This window comes from Vanellus vanellus (genome assembly GCF_965231255.1).
Source record: "Vanellus vanellus genome assembly, chromosome: 2".
Classification (NCBI taxonomy): Eukaryota; Metazoa; Chordata; class Aves; order Charadriiformes; family Charadriidae; genus Vanellus; species Vanellus vanellus.
The window spans coordinates 169,679,101-169,697,065 of NC_138906.1; the positions used below are offsets into that span (position 1 = coordinate 169,679,101).

Below are 17,965 nucleotides of genomic sequence, written 5' to 3' on the forward strand. Positions count from 1 at the left end.
TCGGGGACCAGCATAAAAGCCCAACCAGCGCCTCTCTCCCTCACACGCTTCTCCTCACGCCTTCTCCTCCGCGCCCTGCAAAGTGAGCCTCAACCCCCTTCCCCTCCTTCTCCTGACCCACATGCACCTTCTCTTCCAACACGCTCTGACCACAGCCTCACCAGCCTGACGCCTCCCCACGCACCCACAACAGCCCTCCCCACTCCCTCACCCTCCTGCAACATCCCCCTCACACCACCACCACCCTGCGCTTTCTCAACACCCTCTCTCTCTTCCAGGGACCCTCCACACCACACACATGGCCTGCAACGACCTCTGCCGCCCCTGCGGACCCACCCCGCTGGCTAACAGCTGCAACGAGCCCTGTGTCCGACAGTGCGAGGACTCCCGCGTCGTCATCCAGCCTTCCACCGTGGTCGTCACCCTGCCAGGACCCATCCTCAGCTCCTTCCCACAGAGCACCGCCGTCGGATCCTCCGCATCCGCTGCCGTGGGAAACGAACTCAGCTACCAGGGAGTGCCCGTCTCCTCCGGCGCCTTCGGCTACGGCTACGGCTACGGCTTGGGAGGCCTGGGCTGCTTCGGCGGCAGAAGAGGCTGCTACCCCTGCTAAGGGCCCTCGCCAGCACCTCTGACACCAACCACCCGAACCAGGCAAACCACAGCACAGACTGAGGACACACCTCTGGGTATTTGATGGCACATGGATTAACTATCCATAGCTCCTCCTCTCAAGGCACCAAGCAAGGAAGCACGGAAGGTGGCCAGCCCACCCTGCCTGCAAACATGGCCCATGTGCCTCCTCCTCTTCTCACACATCCTTCTCTCCATCGCCCTTTCTGATATGTCAACTACTCTCTGTTTCATCCACCTTCTCCAAATCAAAGCACACTGGGGACCTCCAGGTTGCAACTCCCACTGCACGGCAGGAAGTCCTCAGTGCTCTGCAAAGATCTACTGCATGCAAGGCACATCAGATGATGGTGTCCCTACTTGCACCGCACACCAGCTCCCTTCCACTTAGCACCTCTGCCTTTCCACTCTTTTGCCTCAATAAAGTTCTCCTGCATCCCAGCCTCACACGCCTCCTCTTTCCTTCTTCGCACAATGCTCTTCATACCTCACCCAACACTAAGCCAGGGCTCAAAGGGCTTAGGGGTGGTGGAACGCGGCTACAAGACCTCTCTTAGCAAGTCTGTTCCCAGCCACAACAGCAGCACACAGCACAACAGTGGGGCGCCCATAATGTGACACAAGCTCTACGCTTACCCAGACAAAGGCTTGGACACACTAATGCACTCATACACAAGCCTCTAACAAAAATTCCCCACGCCAGCACATGCTTCCCCAGCTCTCTTTCCCACCGTTACACTCTGGCCACCACAGCAGGCACAATCATAGTAACCGGAATCATGGACTGCACAAGAAAGATCTGCAGATAATAGAGTTCCAGCCTACCTGCTCAAACAGGGTCAGCTCAAGCTCGCTGCTCAGGACCATGTCCAGTCAGGTTTTCAGGATCTCCAAGGATGAAGTCTCCAATACCTCTCTGCACAACCCGTTCCACTCTTTGACCACCCTCACATTAAAAACAGGTTGCCTTCTCTCCCAAGGAAATGGCACGTCTTTTCAGATTTTTCCATCCACCCTTGCCCTGGCCATGACCACCCATGAGAAGAGTCTCACTCCCCTATCCTCATTCCCTCTTGCCATGGTTTCCCCTGGGATAGAGTTGACTTTCTTACTAGCAGCTGCTAGAGTGCAGTGTTTTGGACTTAACATGAGAATGCTGTTGATAGCCGACTAATGGCTTTGGTTGTTGCTGAGCACTCGAGGCCTTTCCTGATCCTCATGCCGCCCCACCAGCGAGTAGGCTGTGAGTGCACAAAGGGTTGGGAGGCGACACGGCCAGACAGATGACCCCAGATGACCAAAGGGATAGTCCATGCCATATGATGTATAATATATATGCTCAATATATAATGATGGGGGAAGAAGAAAGAAGGGCGGGATATTTGGCGCTAGGACATTTGCCTTCCCAAGTCAACATCACATTTATGGAGCCCTGCTTTCCTGGAGATGGCTCAACACCTGCCTGCTGATGGGAAGCAGTGAAGGAATTCCTTGTTTGGCTTTGCTTGGGTGTGCAGCTTCTGCTTTAGTTATTAAACTTTCTCTAGCTCAACCCACGAGTCTTCTCAATTTTACTCTTCCGATTCTCTTCCCCATCTGGCCATGGGGGGCAGCGAGTGAGCAGCTGCGTGGTCCTAATTGCTGGCTGGCGCTGAACCACAACACTTTGCAACCAGGATTTAGAGACATTGAGGACATCTCCCATCTCTGGCCTTGCCTTCTGGATGAAAAAAACTCCCAGCTCTGCAGATTTTCCCCTTTGCCCCAAGTCGTGCTCAGCAAAGCTGCTTTCCAGGCTGGCAGCCCAGAGCATGCTGTGGTTCCCAGCATTATCCCTCCACACATGAAAGACTTTGCATTGCTCCCGGTCGAACTTAAGGACGTTTCTCTCTGCCATGTTCTCCAGCCTCTCCAGCTCCCCCTGAATGCTGGTAACACCAACCCCTGCCTCAGCCACTCCTCTAGATTTTCACCATCTGCAAACTTCCTCAAGGGACACTCCGTCCCACTGCTCAGGACATTGATGGGGATGCTGGACATTGTTGGCCCCACGGACTCGACCCCTTGGAAACACCAACTGAGACTTGACTCCAATTGGTCTTTGGGCCACTCATCACAAGCCTCTGGGCACAGCCCTTTCGCCACTTTGCTATCCACCTCACTAGTCACTTACACAACTCATGATTTCTCAGCTTCTCTAGGAGCGTGTAATGGGAGACACGCACAAAGGCTTCAGTCAGGTCCAGCTCAACAACAGCCACTGCACACCCCTTGTCCAACATCCAGTGACTTCAACACGGACAGCACAGAGATTGGTCAAGAGCGATTTCCCCTTCGTGAATCCACGCCAACAAGCCACATCACTTTTGTGTTCTTCCTAGGCTTGGAAATTCTTTCCAGGACCATTTCATCTATGGCCTTCCCTGCAAACTAGGTCAGGTTCACAAAGCTCTACTTTCTCATGTCCTCCATCTTTATCGTCTTCAAGATACGAGGACTATGACCTCTCTTCCAGTCTTCAGGATCTGCTCCCAGGCACCAGAACCTTGCCAAGCTAATGTACAGGGCTCTCCTCAAAACATCACCCAGCTCCCTCCGCGTTCCTTGGGGCAGCCTATCAGGCCCTGTGGACTTGCCTGCACCCCGTTGCACAGCCCTCCGTCTTACCTCAGTTCATCTTCCTCACCAACCACCACTGCTCGCCTGACAAACACCCGGCAAAACACTCACCTCCACTTCACTGGGGCAGGCATTGCCACTCAGCACTCCTTCATCATGCAGCCACCACCACCAGGGCCTCCGCTCTGCAGCCACCTCCTGCATGCTTGCCTCCACCTCTCCTTGGCAATCTCCACATTTTCTTGCTTCCCTTAAGACGCTCTGCAGAGAAGTGGCCTCAGCACGTGCCCCAAGCGGAGACCCCAAAGGCCCTGGCTCACCAGCTTCCCCTGCCTGCCCCTCACGCTCCCCCACTGCCTCTCACCACACTCACGGGCTCTCCACAAACTCATCTGCCTTTTTGAGGAGCTCAACATTGAGCACTGTGTCACCCCAGAGCCACGGCTTCCAAAGTCCCAGCACCAGGTAAGAGAACGATATGCAAGGGCCAACACAAGCTTCTACTCAGAACGACCAGCCTCCCAACAGCACAGGGATTGCGAGCTCTGAACCAGCGCTGCCAGGAAAGCGTCCTGCTGTACAAACAGCGCTCCTCTGCGTGCTTCAAATGCCACCCCAGAAAAGGCACCAAGGCACCACAAGCCCCACAGGCATCCTCCTGTCTATTAACTACAACCTTGCAAGCCACACGGTCACAAAGACATACAAAGAGCATGCGAATAGGAAAAGTCAGACATAAAGACAGGCTGACAGAGCGGGGATCAAGGAAAGGAAGGACCAAACGCGATGGAAGGGGCAGCGCCTCACAGCCGGCACACATCCAAAGCCCAGAGCAGCCTGACAGGCCTGTGAAGAAATGAGGCACCCTCTTCACAGTGCACCCACAAACCACACCGCACAATTATCACGGGATGACCTCACTGACGACACCCCACCTCACCTACGCTTTGGTCGCATCTGCCAAATGCCCTGACACACGCCATCAACACCAAGCCTTTGGCCTCTAAAACTGCTGCTTGAAAGCTGCCGCCAGGACCAAGGGCTCAAGTCCTCAAGAGGAAGACAGGACAAGGGTGCGTTGTGGGAAGGCAAACACACCCCGCCTCGTTACTTGCCACACTGCGGCATGCGAGAGCTGCTTGCTGAATGATGCTGCCATGCGCAAAGCCTGTCCCGCCCCTCGGGGACCAGCATAAAAGCCCAACCAGCGCCTCTCTCCATCACACGCTTCTCCTCACGCCTTCTCCTCCGCGCCCTGCAAGGTGAGACTCAACCCCCTTCCTCTCCTTCTCCTGACCCACATGCACCTTCTCTTCCAACACGCTCTGACCACAGCCTCCCCACCCCCGTGCTCCCCACGCACACATGATAGCCCTCCCTACTCCCTCACCCCCCTGAAACACCCCCCTCACACCCCCACCACCCTACGCTTTCTCAACACCCTCTCTTCCAGGGACCCTCCACACCACACACATGGCCTGCAACGACCTCTGCCGCCCCTGCGGACCCACCCCGCTGGCTAACAGCTGCAACGAGCCCTGTGTCCGACAGTGCGAGGACTCCCGCGTCGTCATCCAGCCGCCCACCGTGGTCGTCACCCTGCCAGGACCCATCCTCAGCTCCTTCCCACAGAGCACCGCCGTCGGATCCTCCGCATCCGCTGCCGTGGGAAACGAACTCAGCTACCAGGGAGTGCCCGTCTCCTCCGGCGCCTTCGGCTACGGCTACGGCTACGGCTTGGGAGGCCTGGGCTGCTTCGGCGGCAGAAGAGGCTGCTACCCCTGCTAAGGGCCCTCGCCAGCACCCCTCATACCAACCACCCACACCATGCAAGCCGCCGCAGGGACTGAGGACGCACCTCTGGCTACTCGCTGGCACATGGCTTCGCTCCTCCTCTCAAGGCACCAAGCAAGGAAGCAGGGAAGAGGTCCAGCCCAGGCTGCTGGGAAACATGGCCCATGTGCCTCCTCCTCTTCTCCCACTTCCTTCTTTCCATCACCCTGTCTGCTAGGTCCACTACTCGCCCCTGCAAATGCCTTCACCAGCAAAGAACTTCTGCTGGGCAACTCCCACCGCACGGCTGCAAGACCTCGGGACTCCGGCAACGGCTACTGCACGCAAGGGACCTTAGCTGACGCTTGCCCTACTTGCACCTCACATGAGCTCCCTTCCACTTGCTGCTCCTGCCCTTTCCCTCTTTTCTTTCAATAAAGTTCTCCTGCATCACAGCCCAAGATGCCTCCTCTTCCTTTCTTCTCCCAAGGCTCTTCCTCCTTCACCCGGCACAAAGACAGGGCTCCACAGGCCACCAGGGTGGGTGGAAATGGGCCACAAGACCTTGCCTCGGAAATATGTCACCACCGCTACCAACAACAATGCAGACTGGCACCTGGGGGGCTTCCAGAACATGACACGAGCGTATCACTGGCATGAGGGCTTCCACATGACAGTACCCCCCTGCGTACGTCCCTGGCAAAGTCTCCCCGTGCCAGCACAGATTTGACAAACTCTCTTCCCCAGCAGGACACTCTGGGCCCTCCCAGCAAACAGAAACACAGAACCATCTGGTTCAGCAGAAACCTCTGGAGAGCATGCGCTCCAACCTCCCTGCTCCAGCAGGGCCAGCTGGAGCAGGTTGTCCAGGACCACAGCCAGTCAGATTTTCGGCATCTTCCAGGACAGAGACTCTCACCTCTTCCATCCTTTGACCACCCTCACACTAAAAAAGGATTGCCACCTTTGCCCGTGGAACTCCCATTTGGTTACACTTGTGCCCATGGATCTACTCCTGCCACTCATCACAAGCCTCTGGGCACAGCCCTCCGGCCACTTTGCACTCCACCTCACTGGCCACTTACACACCACATACTTTCTCAGCTTCTCTAGGAGCGTGTAGTGGGACACAGAGACAAAGGCTTCATTCAAGTACAGCTCAACAACAGCCACTGCTCTCCCCTCGTCCAACACCCAGTTGCTTCAACACAGACAACACGGAGCTTGCTCAAGCGCGACTTCCCCTTTGGAAATCCACGCCAACAACCCCCATCACTTCCTTCTTCTTCCTGGCTTTGGAACTTCTTTCCAGGACCATTTCCTTTGTCACCTTCCCTGGAAACTTGGTCAGGCTCACCAGTCTCTACTTTCTCACATCCTCCAGCTTCCTCTTCTTCAAGGTACGAGGGCTATCACCTTTTCTCTAGGCTTCAGGAACTGCTCCCAGGTACCATAACCTTGCCAAGCTAATGTACAGTGGCCTCCTCAAGACATCACCCGGCTCCCTCCACGTTCCCGGGTGCAGCCCGTCAGGCCCTGTGGACTTTTCTACACCCACTCCCACATTATTGAGTACAACCGTTAACTTCAGACTACCACGGCCACCACCAAACCAAATCCCTAAGTGCCACATCTACACGTATTTTCAATACGTCTCAGAATGGCGACTCAACCAGTTCACTGAGGAGCCTCTTCCAGTGCTTCATAACCCCTTTGGTGAGGATATTTTCCCATACGTCCAATGTCAACATCCCTTGGCTCAACTTGAAGACGTTACTTTGTGTCCTATCGCTTCTTCTTAGGGATAAGAGACTGACACCTACCTCGTCACCACCTCACGTTAGGTCATTGTAGAGACCGATCAGGTGTCCCCCTCAGCCTTCTTTTTCTGCAAACAAAACACCCCCAGTTCCCCACCCGCTCTGCAGAAGGTTTGTTCTCAATATCCCTCTCCAGCTTCGCTGCTGTTCTCCACATGTGTCACGCCAGAGACCAGGCTCAAAAAGGGCCAGCACCAGCTAAGGGGAGCGCTATGCAAGGGCCAACACAAGGCTGTGGGGAGCATGACCGCCCTCTTGACAGCACAGGGCTCGTCAACCCTCTCCCAGGCCTGCCAGGACAATGTCCTGCACTAGAAAACAGCCCTCCTCTACCTGCACTCGCTGCAACCCCCAGCAACGGCACCAAAGGGCCACAAGCCCAAAGAGGCAGCCTCCTTTCTCCCAGCTAGAAACTCCAAAGCCAGAGGGGCGACAAGACACCCACAGAGCACACCCAACGGGAAGGGACAGGCTTAGACAGTTGGGAGCAAGGAAGAAGGAAGGGAAGGACTGAACGGCATGAAAGGGGCAGCACCTCACGTCCAGCACACATCCAAAGCCAAGAGAAGCCTGACAGGCCTGCGAGGAAATGGGGCCCCCTCGCCACAACGCACCCACAAACCACACCACACAAGTACCACGGCATGACCTCACTGACGACACCCCACCTCACCTACGCTTTGGCTGCGTCTTCTGCCCACCATGACACACGCCATCAACACCAAGCCTTTGGCCTCTAATACTGCCGCTTCAAAGCTGCTGCCAGGGCCAAGCGCACACGTCCTCAAGAGCAGGACGTGACAAGGGAGTGTTGTGGGAAGGAAAACACACCCCACCTCATTACTTCAATGGCTGTGCCATGCAAGAGCTTCTTGCTGAATAATGCTGCCATGCGCATCCGCCAACTGCTCTGACAACAGGCATCCATGCGTATCCTCCCAAAAACCTACTCTCACTTCAAAGCTTCTACCAGGGCAAGCGGACACATCCTCAAGAGGAGGACATGACAAGGGTGCGTTGTGGGAAGGCAAACACACCCCGCCTCGTTACTTGCCACGCTGCGGCATGCAAGAGCTGCTTGCTGAATGATGCTGCCATGCGCAAAGCCTGTCCCGCCCCTCGGGGACCAGCATAAAAGCCCAACCAGCGCCTCTCTCCCTCACACGCTTCTCCTCACGCCTTCTCCTCCGCGCCCTGCAAGGTGAGCCTCAGCCCCCTTCCCCTCCTTCTCCTCACCCACATGCACCTTCTCTTCCAACACGCTCTGACCACAGCCTCACCAGCCCTGACGCCTCCTCACCACCCGCGCTCCCCACGCACCCGCAACAGCCCTCCCCACTCCCTCACCCTCCTGCAACATCCCCCTCACACCCCCACCACCTTACGCTTTCTCAACACCCTCTCTTCCAGGGACCCTCCACACCACACACATGGCCTGCAACGACCTCTGCCGCCCCTGCGGACCCACCCCGCTGGCTAACAGCTGCAACGAGCCCTGTGTCCGACAGTGCGAGGACTCCCGCGTCGTCATCCAGCCGCCCACCGTGGTCGTCACCCTGCCAGGACCCATCCTCAGCTCCTTCCCACAGAGCACCGCCGTCGGATCCTCCGCATCCGCTGCCGTGGGAAACGAACTCAGCTACCAGGGAGTGCCCGTCTCCTCCGGCGCCTTCGGCTACGGCTACGGCTACGGCTTGGGAGGCCTGGGCTGCTTCGGCGGCAGAAGAGGCTGCTACCCCTGCTAAGGGACCTCAACAATACCACTCACACAAACCACCCACATCACGCAAGACACTGCAGAGACTGAGGATAAGAACCTGCAGGCCATTGCTTGCAGACAAGATCATCCTCTGCGGCTCCTCCTCTCAAGGCACCAAGCACGGAAAGCAGGGAGACGGCCAGCCCGCGCTGCCTGCAAACATGGCCCATGTGCCTCCTCCTCTTCTCACACTTCCTTCTTTGCATCGCCCCTTCTGCTAGGTCCACTACTCTCTGCTGCACGAACTTCGGACAAGCCAAAGATCACTGCAGACCTCTGGGGTCCCCCTCCTACTGCGAGCCAGAAAGACCTCTCTGCTCTGCCAAGGTCTATCTCACAGAAGAAGGGATGGAAAGTGATGGTCACCCTACCTGTACAACAGACCAGCTCCCTTCCACTTGGCGCTCCTGCCTTTGCACTCTTTGGCCTCAATAAACTTCTCCTGCATCACAGACTCACAAGCCTCCACTTTCTTTCTTCTCACAAGCCTCTTCCAATCTCACCCACCACAAAGCCAGGGATACACAGCCCATCACGTTGGCTGGAAAAGGGCCACAAGAGATCTCCTAGGAACTATGTCCCCAGCAAAACCACCAACTCTAACCCTGTGCACTTTGAGCGCATTACACAAGCCCTTCACTTGCCCAAACAAAGGCTTGGAAACACTAATGCACTTCGAGCCAGTCGCATGACGCAAGTTCTCCATGGCAGCACACACTCAGAATCATAGAATCCTTGAGGTAGGAAAAGACCCTTAAGATCAGTGCATCCAACCCTTAACCTAACACGACCAACTACACCATGAAACCATGGCCCTTATGTCCATGCCTACTGTTTTAAAATTCCACCAGGCATGGGGACTTAACCACTTCGCTGTGAAGCCTCTTCCATTGCTTGACAATGCTTTCCGTGAAGACATTTACCTGGGATCCAATCTGAACCTTCCATGGTGCAACCTGAGGCTGACTGACACCTACTTTGCCACAACCTCCCTTCAGGGAGCTGTAGAGCGCGATAAGGTCTCCCCTCAGCCTCCCATGGTGCAACCTGAGGCCGTTTCCTCTTGACCTATCACTTGGTACCTGGGAAAAGAAAACTTACACACACCTCGCCACAACCTCCCTTCAGGGAGTTGTAGAGTGTGATAAGGTCTCCCCTCAGCCTCCTTTTCTCCAGGCTAAACAACCCCAGTTCTCTCATGCACTCCTTAGAAGAATTCTCCTCTACACCCCTCAACAGCCTCTTTGCCCTTCTTTGCAGACACTCCAGCACCTCAAGGTCTTTCTTGTAGTAAGGGGCCCAAAACTCAACACTGGATTCCAGGCTGCGGTGACACCAGGGCCGAAAACAGGGGAACGATCACTTCCCTCGTCCTACTCCTGCTGGCCACACTACTTCTGATACAAGACAGGATGCTAGTGGACTTCTTGGCCACCTGGGCATACTGCTGCCTCATATTTAGCCGGCTGTCGAACAACACCTCCAGCTCCTTTTCCGCAAGCAGCTTTCCAGCCACACTGCCCCAAGCCTGTAGCGCTGCATGGGGTTTGTGTGACCCAAGTGCAGGACCCGGCACTTGGCCTTCTTGAAAATCATACCATTGGCCTCAACCCATTGATCCAGCCTGTTCAGATCACAGAATCACAGAAGCAAAGATGCAAAGAATGGAAGGCACCTGCAGAAAACATCTAGTCCAACCCCCCTTCCAAAGTGGGGCGACCAAAATCAGGTTGCACAGGAACGCATCCAGGTGGGTTTGGAATCTCTCCAGAGAAGGAGACTCCACAGCCTCTCTGGGCAGCCTGTGCCAGTGCTTCTCCACCCTCAAAGCAAAGTTGTGTTTCCTCACAATTCCTCACGGAATTTCCTGTGTCACAATTGCCTGTACCCCTTGACCTGTCAACGGGTACCACTGAAAAGACTCTGGCCCCATCCTCTTGACACCTGTCCCTTAGATATTGATAAGCATTGATCGGATTCCATGCCATATGACGTCATACTCATTCTATAATGCCCGGGGAAGAAGAAAGAAGGGGGGCGGTGATGTTTGGCGGTAACAAGTTTGTCTTCCGAAGTAAATATCACACGTATTGGAGCGCTGCTTTCCTGGACATGGCTCAACACCTGTCTGCCGATGGGAAGGAGTGAAGGAACTCCTTCTCTGCCTTTCCTCCTGTGCGCAGCTTCTGCTCTACCTATTCAACTGTTTTGATCTCAACCCACGAGTCTTCTCACTTTTACTCTTCCGATTCTCTTCCCCATACTGCTGGGGGGGCCTGAGCGAGCGGCTGCAAGGTCAGCATTGCTTGCTGGCATTGAACCATGACACCTCCCATGTGGGATTTAGAGACATTGAGGACATCTCCCCTGCGCAGACTTGCCTCCTGCCTGAAAAACCTCCCAGCTCTCCAGGCTATCACTCATAGAAAGGTGTCTCAACTCGCTTCGGTGTATTGCTGGAGCTGCACTCCACTCGCTCCACTAAGTCCTTTTCTGCCCTTCAATGGGGAGCCCACGACTCAACACAGGACTCCACACAGGGCCTCACAAGTGCCAAAGAGAGAGAAAGATCACCTCCGACAGCATGAGAAAAAGTTGAGGTAAATACCAGGCACAGCTCTCTCCTCAGTCACAAAGCTACTCACTGCAGCTTTGAAGACACTGAGGTTGGTCAAGCATCATTTCACCTTCTGAAATTCACGCTGATGATTCCCCATCACCTCCTTGCCCTTCCTGGGCTTGGCACTGCTTGCTGGCTTCATTCTGTCCATCACCTTCCACAAGAGCATGGTCGAGCTCAGCAGCCTCTACTTAGTCATCACTCCCGACCTTCTCAAAGACAGCAGGGGTATGAGCTCCCTTCCAGCCATCAGCAACTGCTCTGAGGAACCATGACCTTCACAAGATAATTGAGAGAGGCCCCTTGGGAAAAACAGCCACCTCCCATGCCATTCATGACCACCACCTCTCAGGGCACAGGGACTTGCATACATCCAGTTGCAAAGCATTCCTTCCTACCTCAATTCACCTTCCTCAGCAACAACCCCTGCTGGCTTGACAAACAGCCTGCAAAACACCCACCTTGGGTTAATTGGGGCAGGCCTTGCCACTTAGCAGCCCTTCGGCATGCAGCCGCAAAACCCAGGGCCTCTGCCCTGACACCATCTGTATTTCTCTCAAATACAACCTTACAAGCAAAGGGGACACCAAGACATGCACAGAACACACCCAACAGGAAAGGCCAGGCATAAAGACAGGCTTAGAGAGCGGGCAGCAAGCAAGGGAAGGACCACACGTGACAGAAGGGGCAGCGCCTCACACCCGGCACACATCCAAAGCCCAGAGCAGCCTGACAGGCCAGCGAGGAAAGGGACACCCTCTTCACAGTGCACCAACAAACCACACAGCACGAGTACCACAGGATGCCCTCACTGACAACACCCCACCTCACCTACGCTTTGGTCACATTTCCCAAATGCCCTGACACAAGCCATCAACACCAAGCCTTTAGCAATAACTGGGGTGGATGCTGAACAGTGTTGGCCCCATGGACATGAGTCCTGGGCTATATCACTTGAGACTTGCCTCCAACTGGACTTTGGGCCGCTCATCACAAGACTCTGGGACCAGTCCTTCCACAAATTTAAAGTCTACCTCATGGGCCACTTAGGCACCCATAAGGTCTCAGCTTTTCTAGGAGGGGAAAATGGCTCACCAGCCTCCCCTGCCTGCCCCTCACGCTCTCCCACTGCCTCTCACCACACTCATGGGCTCTCCAGAAACTCATCTGCCCTTGTGAGGCACCCAACATTGAGCACTGTGTCATGCCAGAGCCATGGCTGCAATGTGCCAGAACCAGGGAAGGGGCGCGCTATGCAAGGGCCAACACCAGCATTTAGGGAGAGTGACCAGACTCCTGACAGCACAGGCATTGTGAGCTCTCAAACAGGGCCGCCAGGAAAATGCCCTGCTCTCCCAAACAGCAGTCCTCTCCCTGCCCTCACTGACACTCCCAGGAAAGGAACCAAGGACCAACAACCCCAACACACATCCTCCTTTCTCTTAAATACAACCCTACAAGCAAAAGGGGTACCAAGACACGCACAGAGCACACCCAAGAGGGAAGGCCAGGCCTAAAGACAGGCTGACAGAGCTGGGATCAAGGAATGGAAGGATTGAACGCGATGGAAGGGGCAGTGCCTCACACCCAGCACACATCCAAGGCCCAGAGCAGCCTGACAGGCCGGCGAGGAAATAGGGACCCCTCTTCACAACACACCCACAAACCACACAGCACGACTGCCACAGGATGACCTCACGGACAACACCACCTCTCCTATGCTTTGGTCGCATCTGCCAAATGCCCTGACACACACCATCAACACCAAGCCTTCAGCCTCTGCTATTGGCACTTGGAAGCTGACGCCAGGCAAAGGGGTCACGTCCTCAAGAGGAGGACATGACATGGGAGCGTTGTGGGAAGGCAAAAACATCCACCTCGTTACTTGCCACGCTGCGGCATGCAAGAGCTGCTTGCTGAATGATCGTCTTCAAGATACGAGGACTATGACCTCTCTTCCTGTCTTCAGGATCTGCTCCCAGGCACCAGAACCTTGCCAAGCTAATGTACAGGGCTCTCCTCAAAACATCACCCAGCTCCCTCCGCGTTCCTTGGGGCAGCCTATCAGGCCCTGTGGACTTGCCTGCACCCCGTTGCACAGCACTCCGACTTACCTCAATTCATCTTCGTCACCAACCACCACTGCTCGCCTGACAAACACCCTGCAAAACACTCACCTCCACTTCACTGGGGCAGGCATTGCCACTCAGCACTCCTTCATCATGCAGCCACCACCACCAGGGCCTCTGCTCTGCAGCCACCTCTTGCATGCTTGCTTCCACCTCTCCTTGGCAATCTCTATATTTTCTTGCTTCCCTTAAGACGCTCTGCAGGGAAGTGGCCTCAGCACGCGCCCCAAGCAGAGACCCCAAAAGCCTTGGCTCACCAGCTCCCCCTGCCTACCCCTCACGCTCCCCCACTGCCTCTCACCACACTCACGGGCTCTCCACAAACTCATCTGCCCTTTTGAGGTGCCCAACATTGAGCACTGCGTCACCCCAGAGCCATGGCTTCCAAAGTCCCAGCACCAGGTAAGGAGAACGATATGCAAGGGCCAACACAAGCTTCTACTCAGAGCGACCAGCCTCCCACATACAAAGGGTCACAAAGACACACAACGAGCATGCCAACAGGAAAGGCCTGGCATAAAGACAGGCTGACAGAGCAGGGATCAAGCAAGGGAAGGACCGCACGTGACAGAAGGGGCAGCGCCTCACACACAGCACACATTCAAAGCCCAGAGCAGCCTGACAGGCCGGCGAGGAAAGGGGCCCCCTCTTCACAATGCACCCACAAACCACACCACACGAGTGCCAGAGGATTACGTGACGACACCCCACCTCTCCTATCCTTTGGTCGCATCTGCCGAAAGCCCTGACACACGCCATCAACACCAAGCCTTTGGCCTCTATTACTCACACTTGAAAGCTGCCGCCAGGGCCAAGTGGACACGTCCTCAAGAGGAGGACATGACACAGGAGGCCACCAGGGTGGGTGGAAATGGGCCACAAGACCTTGCCTCGGAAATGTGTCACCACTGCTACCAACAACAACACAGAATGGAACCTGGGCGGCTTCCAGAACATGACACAAGTATATCACTGGCATGAGGGCTTCAACATGACAGTACTAAAGGGTGGGTTGAAGGAGGATGGAGCCAGGCTCTTTTCAGTGGTTCCCAGTGACAGGACGAGGGGCAATGGGCACAAGTTAGAACATAGGAAGTTCCGTTCAAATACACAGAAAAACTTCTTTATGTTGAGGGTGACAGAGCACTGGAACACGCTGCCCAGGGAGGTTGTGGAGTCCCCTTCTATGGAGATTTTCAAGACCCACCTGGATGCAGTCCTGAGTAATGTGCTCTGGGGAATCCTGCTTTGGCAGGGGAGATGGACTAGATGACCTCTAGAGGTCCCTTCCAACTCTCAAAATCTGTGATTCCATGACTCCCCTGTGTACGTTTCTGGCAAAGTCTCCCCGTGCCAGCACAGATTTGACGAACTCTCTTCCCCAGCAGGACACTCTGGGCCCTCCCAGCAAACAGAAACACAGAACCATCTGGTTCAGCAGAAACCTCTGGAGAGCATGCCCTCCAACCTCCCTGCTCCAGCAGGGCCAGCTGGAGCAGGTTGTCCAGGACCACAGCCAGTCAGATTTTCAGCATCTTCCAGGACAGAGACTCCGCCACCTCTTCCACCCTTTGACCACCCTCACACTGAAAAAGGATTGCCACCTTTGCCCGTGGAACTCCATCTGGTTACACTTGTGCCCATGGATCTTCTCCTGCCACTCATCAAAAGCCTCTGGGCACAGCCCTCCGGCCACTTTGCACTCCACCTCACTGGCCACTTACACACCCCATACTTTCTCAGCTTCTCTAGGAGCGTGTAGTGGGACACAGGGACAAAGGCTTCACTCAAGTACAGCTCAACAACAGCCACTGCTCTCCCCTCGTCCAACACCCAGTTGCTTCAACACAGACAACACGGAGCTTGCTGAAGCACAACTTCCCCTTTGGAAATCCACGCCAACAACCCACATCACTTCCTTGTTCTTCCTGGCTTTGGAACTTCTTTCCAGGACCATTTCCTCCGTCACCTTCCCTGGAAACTTGGTCAGGCTCACCAGTCTCTACTTTCTCACATCCTCCAGCTTCCTCTTCTTCAAGGTACGAGGGCTATCACCTTTTCTCTAGGCTTCAGGAACTGCTCCCAGGTACCATAACCTTGCCAAGCTAATGTACAGTGGCCTCCTCTAGACATTACCCAGCTCCCTCCACGTTCCCGGCTGCAGCCCGTCAGGCCCTGTGGACTTTTCTACACACAGTCCCACATTATTGAGTCCAACCGTTAACTTCAGACTACCAAGGCCACCACCAAACCAAATCCCTAAGTGCCACATCTACACGTATTTTCAATACGTCTCAGAATGGCGATTCAACCAGTTCACTGAGGAGCCTCTTCCAGTGCTTCATAACCCCTTTGGTGAGGATATTTTCCCATACGTCCAATGTCAACATCCCTTGGCTCAACTTGAAGACGTTACTTTGTGTCCTATCACTTCTTCTTAGGGATAAGAGACTGACACCTACCTCGTCACCACCTCACGTTAGGTCATTGTAGAGACCGATCAGGTGTCCCCCTCAGCCTTCTTTTTCTGCAAACAAAACACCCCCAGTTCCCCCACCCGCTCTGCAGAAGGTTTGTTCTCAATATCCCTCTCCAGCTTCGCTGCTGTTCTCCACATGTGTCACGCCAGAGACCAGGCTCAAAAAGGGCCAGCACCAGCTAAGGGGAGCGCTATGCAAGGGCCAACACAAGGCTGTGGGGAGCATGACCGCCCTCTTGACAGCACAGGGCTCGTCAACCCTCTCCCAGGCCTGCCAGGACAATGTCCTGCACTAGAAAACAGCCCTCCTCTACCTGCACTCGCTGCAACCCCCAGCAACGGCACCAAAGGGCCACAAGCCCAAAGAGGCAGCCTCCTTTCTCCCAGCTAGAAACTCCAAAGCCAGAGGGGCGACAAGACACCCACAGAGCACACCCAACGGGAAGGGACAGGCTTAGAGAGTTGGGAGCAAGGAAGAAGGAAGGGAAGGACTGAACGGCATGAAAGGGGCAGCACCTCACGTCCAGCACACATCCAAAGCCAAGAGAAGCCTGACAGGCCTGCGAGGAAATGGGGACCCCTCGCCACAACGCACCACACAAACCACACCACACAAGTACCACGGGATGACCTCACTGACAACCCCCCACCTTCACCTATGCTTTGGTCACATCTGCCAAATACACTGACACCGGGCATGAATGCATATCCTCCCAAAATCCTACACTCACTTCAAAGCTGCCACCAGGGCCAAGTGGGCACATTCTCAAGAGGATCCTCACCTACACTTTGGTCGCATCTGCCAAATGCACTGACACACGCCATCAACACCAAGCCTTTGGCCTTTAAAAGTGGCACTTGAAAGCTGCCGCCAGGGCCACGGGGTCACGTCTTAAAGAGCAGGACATGACAAGGGTGCGTTGTGGGAAGGCAAACACAAACCACCTCATTACTTGCCACGCTGCGGCATGCAAGAGCTGCTTGCTGAATGATGCTGCCATGCGCAAAGCCTGTCCCGCCCCTCGGGGACCAGCATAAAAGCCCAACCAGCGCCTCTCTCCCTCACACACTTCTCCTCACGCCTTCTCCTCCGCGCCCTGCAAGGTGAGCCTCAACCCCCTTCCCCTCCTTCTCCTGACCCACATGCACCTTCTCTTCCAACACGCTCTGACCACAGCCTCACCAGCCCTGACGCCTCCCCACCCCCGCGCTCCCCACGCACCCACAACAGCCCTCCCCACTCCCTCACCCTCCTGCAACATCCCCCTCACACCCCCACCACCCTACGCTTTCTCAACACCCTCTCTTCCAGGGACCCTCCACACCACACACATGGCCTGCAACGACCTCTGCCGCCCCTGCGGACCCACCCCGCTGGCTAACAGCTGCAACGAGCCCTGTGTCCGACAGTGCGAGGACTCCCGCGTCGTCATCCAGCCTTCCACCGTGGTCGTCACCCTGCCAGGACCCATCCTCAGCTCCTTCCCACAGAGCACCGCCGTCGGATCCTCCGCATCCGCTGCCGTGGGAAACGAACTCAGCTACCAGGGAGTGCCCGTCTCCTCCGGTGCCTTCGGCTACGGCTACGGCTTGGGAGGCCTGGGCTGCTTCGGCGGCAGAAGAGGCTGCTACCCCTGCTAAGGGCCCTCCCCAACACCTCTGATACCAACCAGCCGAACCAGGCAAACCACAGCACAGACTGAGGACACACCTCTGGGTATCTGATGGCACATGGATTCACTATCCATGGCTCCTCCTCCGAAGGCACGAAGCAAGGAAGCAGGGAAGGCGGCCAGCCCACCCTGCCTGCAAACATGGCCCATGTGTCTCCTCCTCTTCTCCCACATCCTTCTCTCCATCGCCCTTTCTGATATGTCAACTACTCTCTGTTTCATCCACCTTCTCCAAATCAAAAGCACACTGGGGACCTCCAGGTTGCGACTCCCACTGCACGGCAGGAAGTCCTCAGTGCTCTGCAAAGATCTACTGCATGCAAGGCACATCAGATGATGGTGTCCCTACTTGCACCGCACACCAGCTCCCTTCCACTTAGCACCTCTGCTTTTCCACTCTTTTGCCTCAATAAAGTTCTCCTGCATCCCAGCCTCACACGCCTCCTCTTTCCTTCTTCGC

General features: G+C 55.5%; 4 protein-coding genes across 4 annotated transcripts; all 4 read left to right on the forward strand.

Moving 5' to 3' along the window:
• Positions 1 to 298: 298 nt before the first annotated feature.
• Positions 299 to 613, forward strand: LOC309669253 (feather keratin-like; the record flags this gene model as incomplete). The annotated part of the gene is made up of 1 exon (XM_082479860.1): positions 299 to 613. One exon carries the CDS (start codon positions 299 to 301, stop codon positions 611 to 613), a length of 315 nt encoding a protein of 104 aa, XP_082335986.1.
• Positions 614 to 4,725: 4,112 nt separating this feature from the next.
• On the forward strand, positions 4,726 to 5,040 carry LOC309686707 (feather keratin-like; the record flags this gene model as incomplete). The annotated part of the gene is made up of 1 exon (XM_082499455.1): positions 4,726 to 5,040. One exon carries the CDS (start codon positions 4,726 to 4,728, stop codon positions 5,038 to 5,040), a length of 315 nt encoding a protein of 104 aa, XP_082355581.1.
• Positions 5,041 to 8,275: 3,235 nt separating this feature from the next.
• LOC309668800 (feather keratin-like) lies at positions 8,276 to 8,590 on the forward strand (the record flags this gene model as incomplete). Its single annotated transcript, XM_082479297.1, has 1 exon — positions 8,276 to 8,590. The coding sequence occupies one exon, from the start codon at positions 8,276 to 8,278 to the stop codon at positions 8,588 to 8,590; it is 315 nt and encodes a 104-aa protein (XP_082335423.1).
• Positions 8,591 to 17,164: 8,574 nt separating this feature from the next.
• LOC309668970 (feather keratin-like) lies at positions 17,165 to 17,473 on the forward strand (the record flags this gene model as incomplete). Its single annotated transcript, XM_082479538.1, has 1 exon — positions 17,165 to 17,473. One exon carries the CDS (start codon positions 17,165 to 17,167, stop codon positions 17,471 to 17,473), a length of 309 nt encoding a protein of 102 aa, XP_082335664.1.
• Between the last annotated feature and the right edge of the window lie 492 nt (positions 17,474 to 17,965).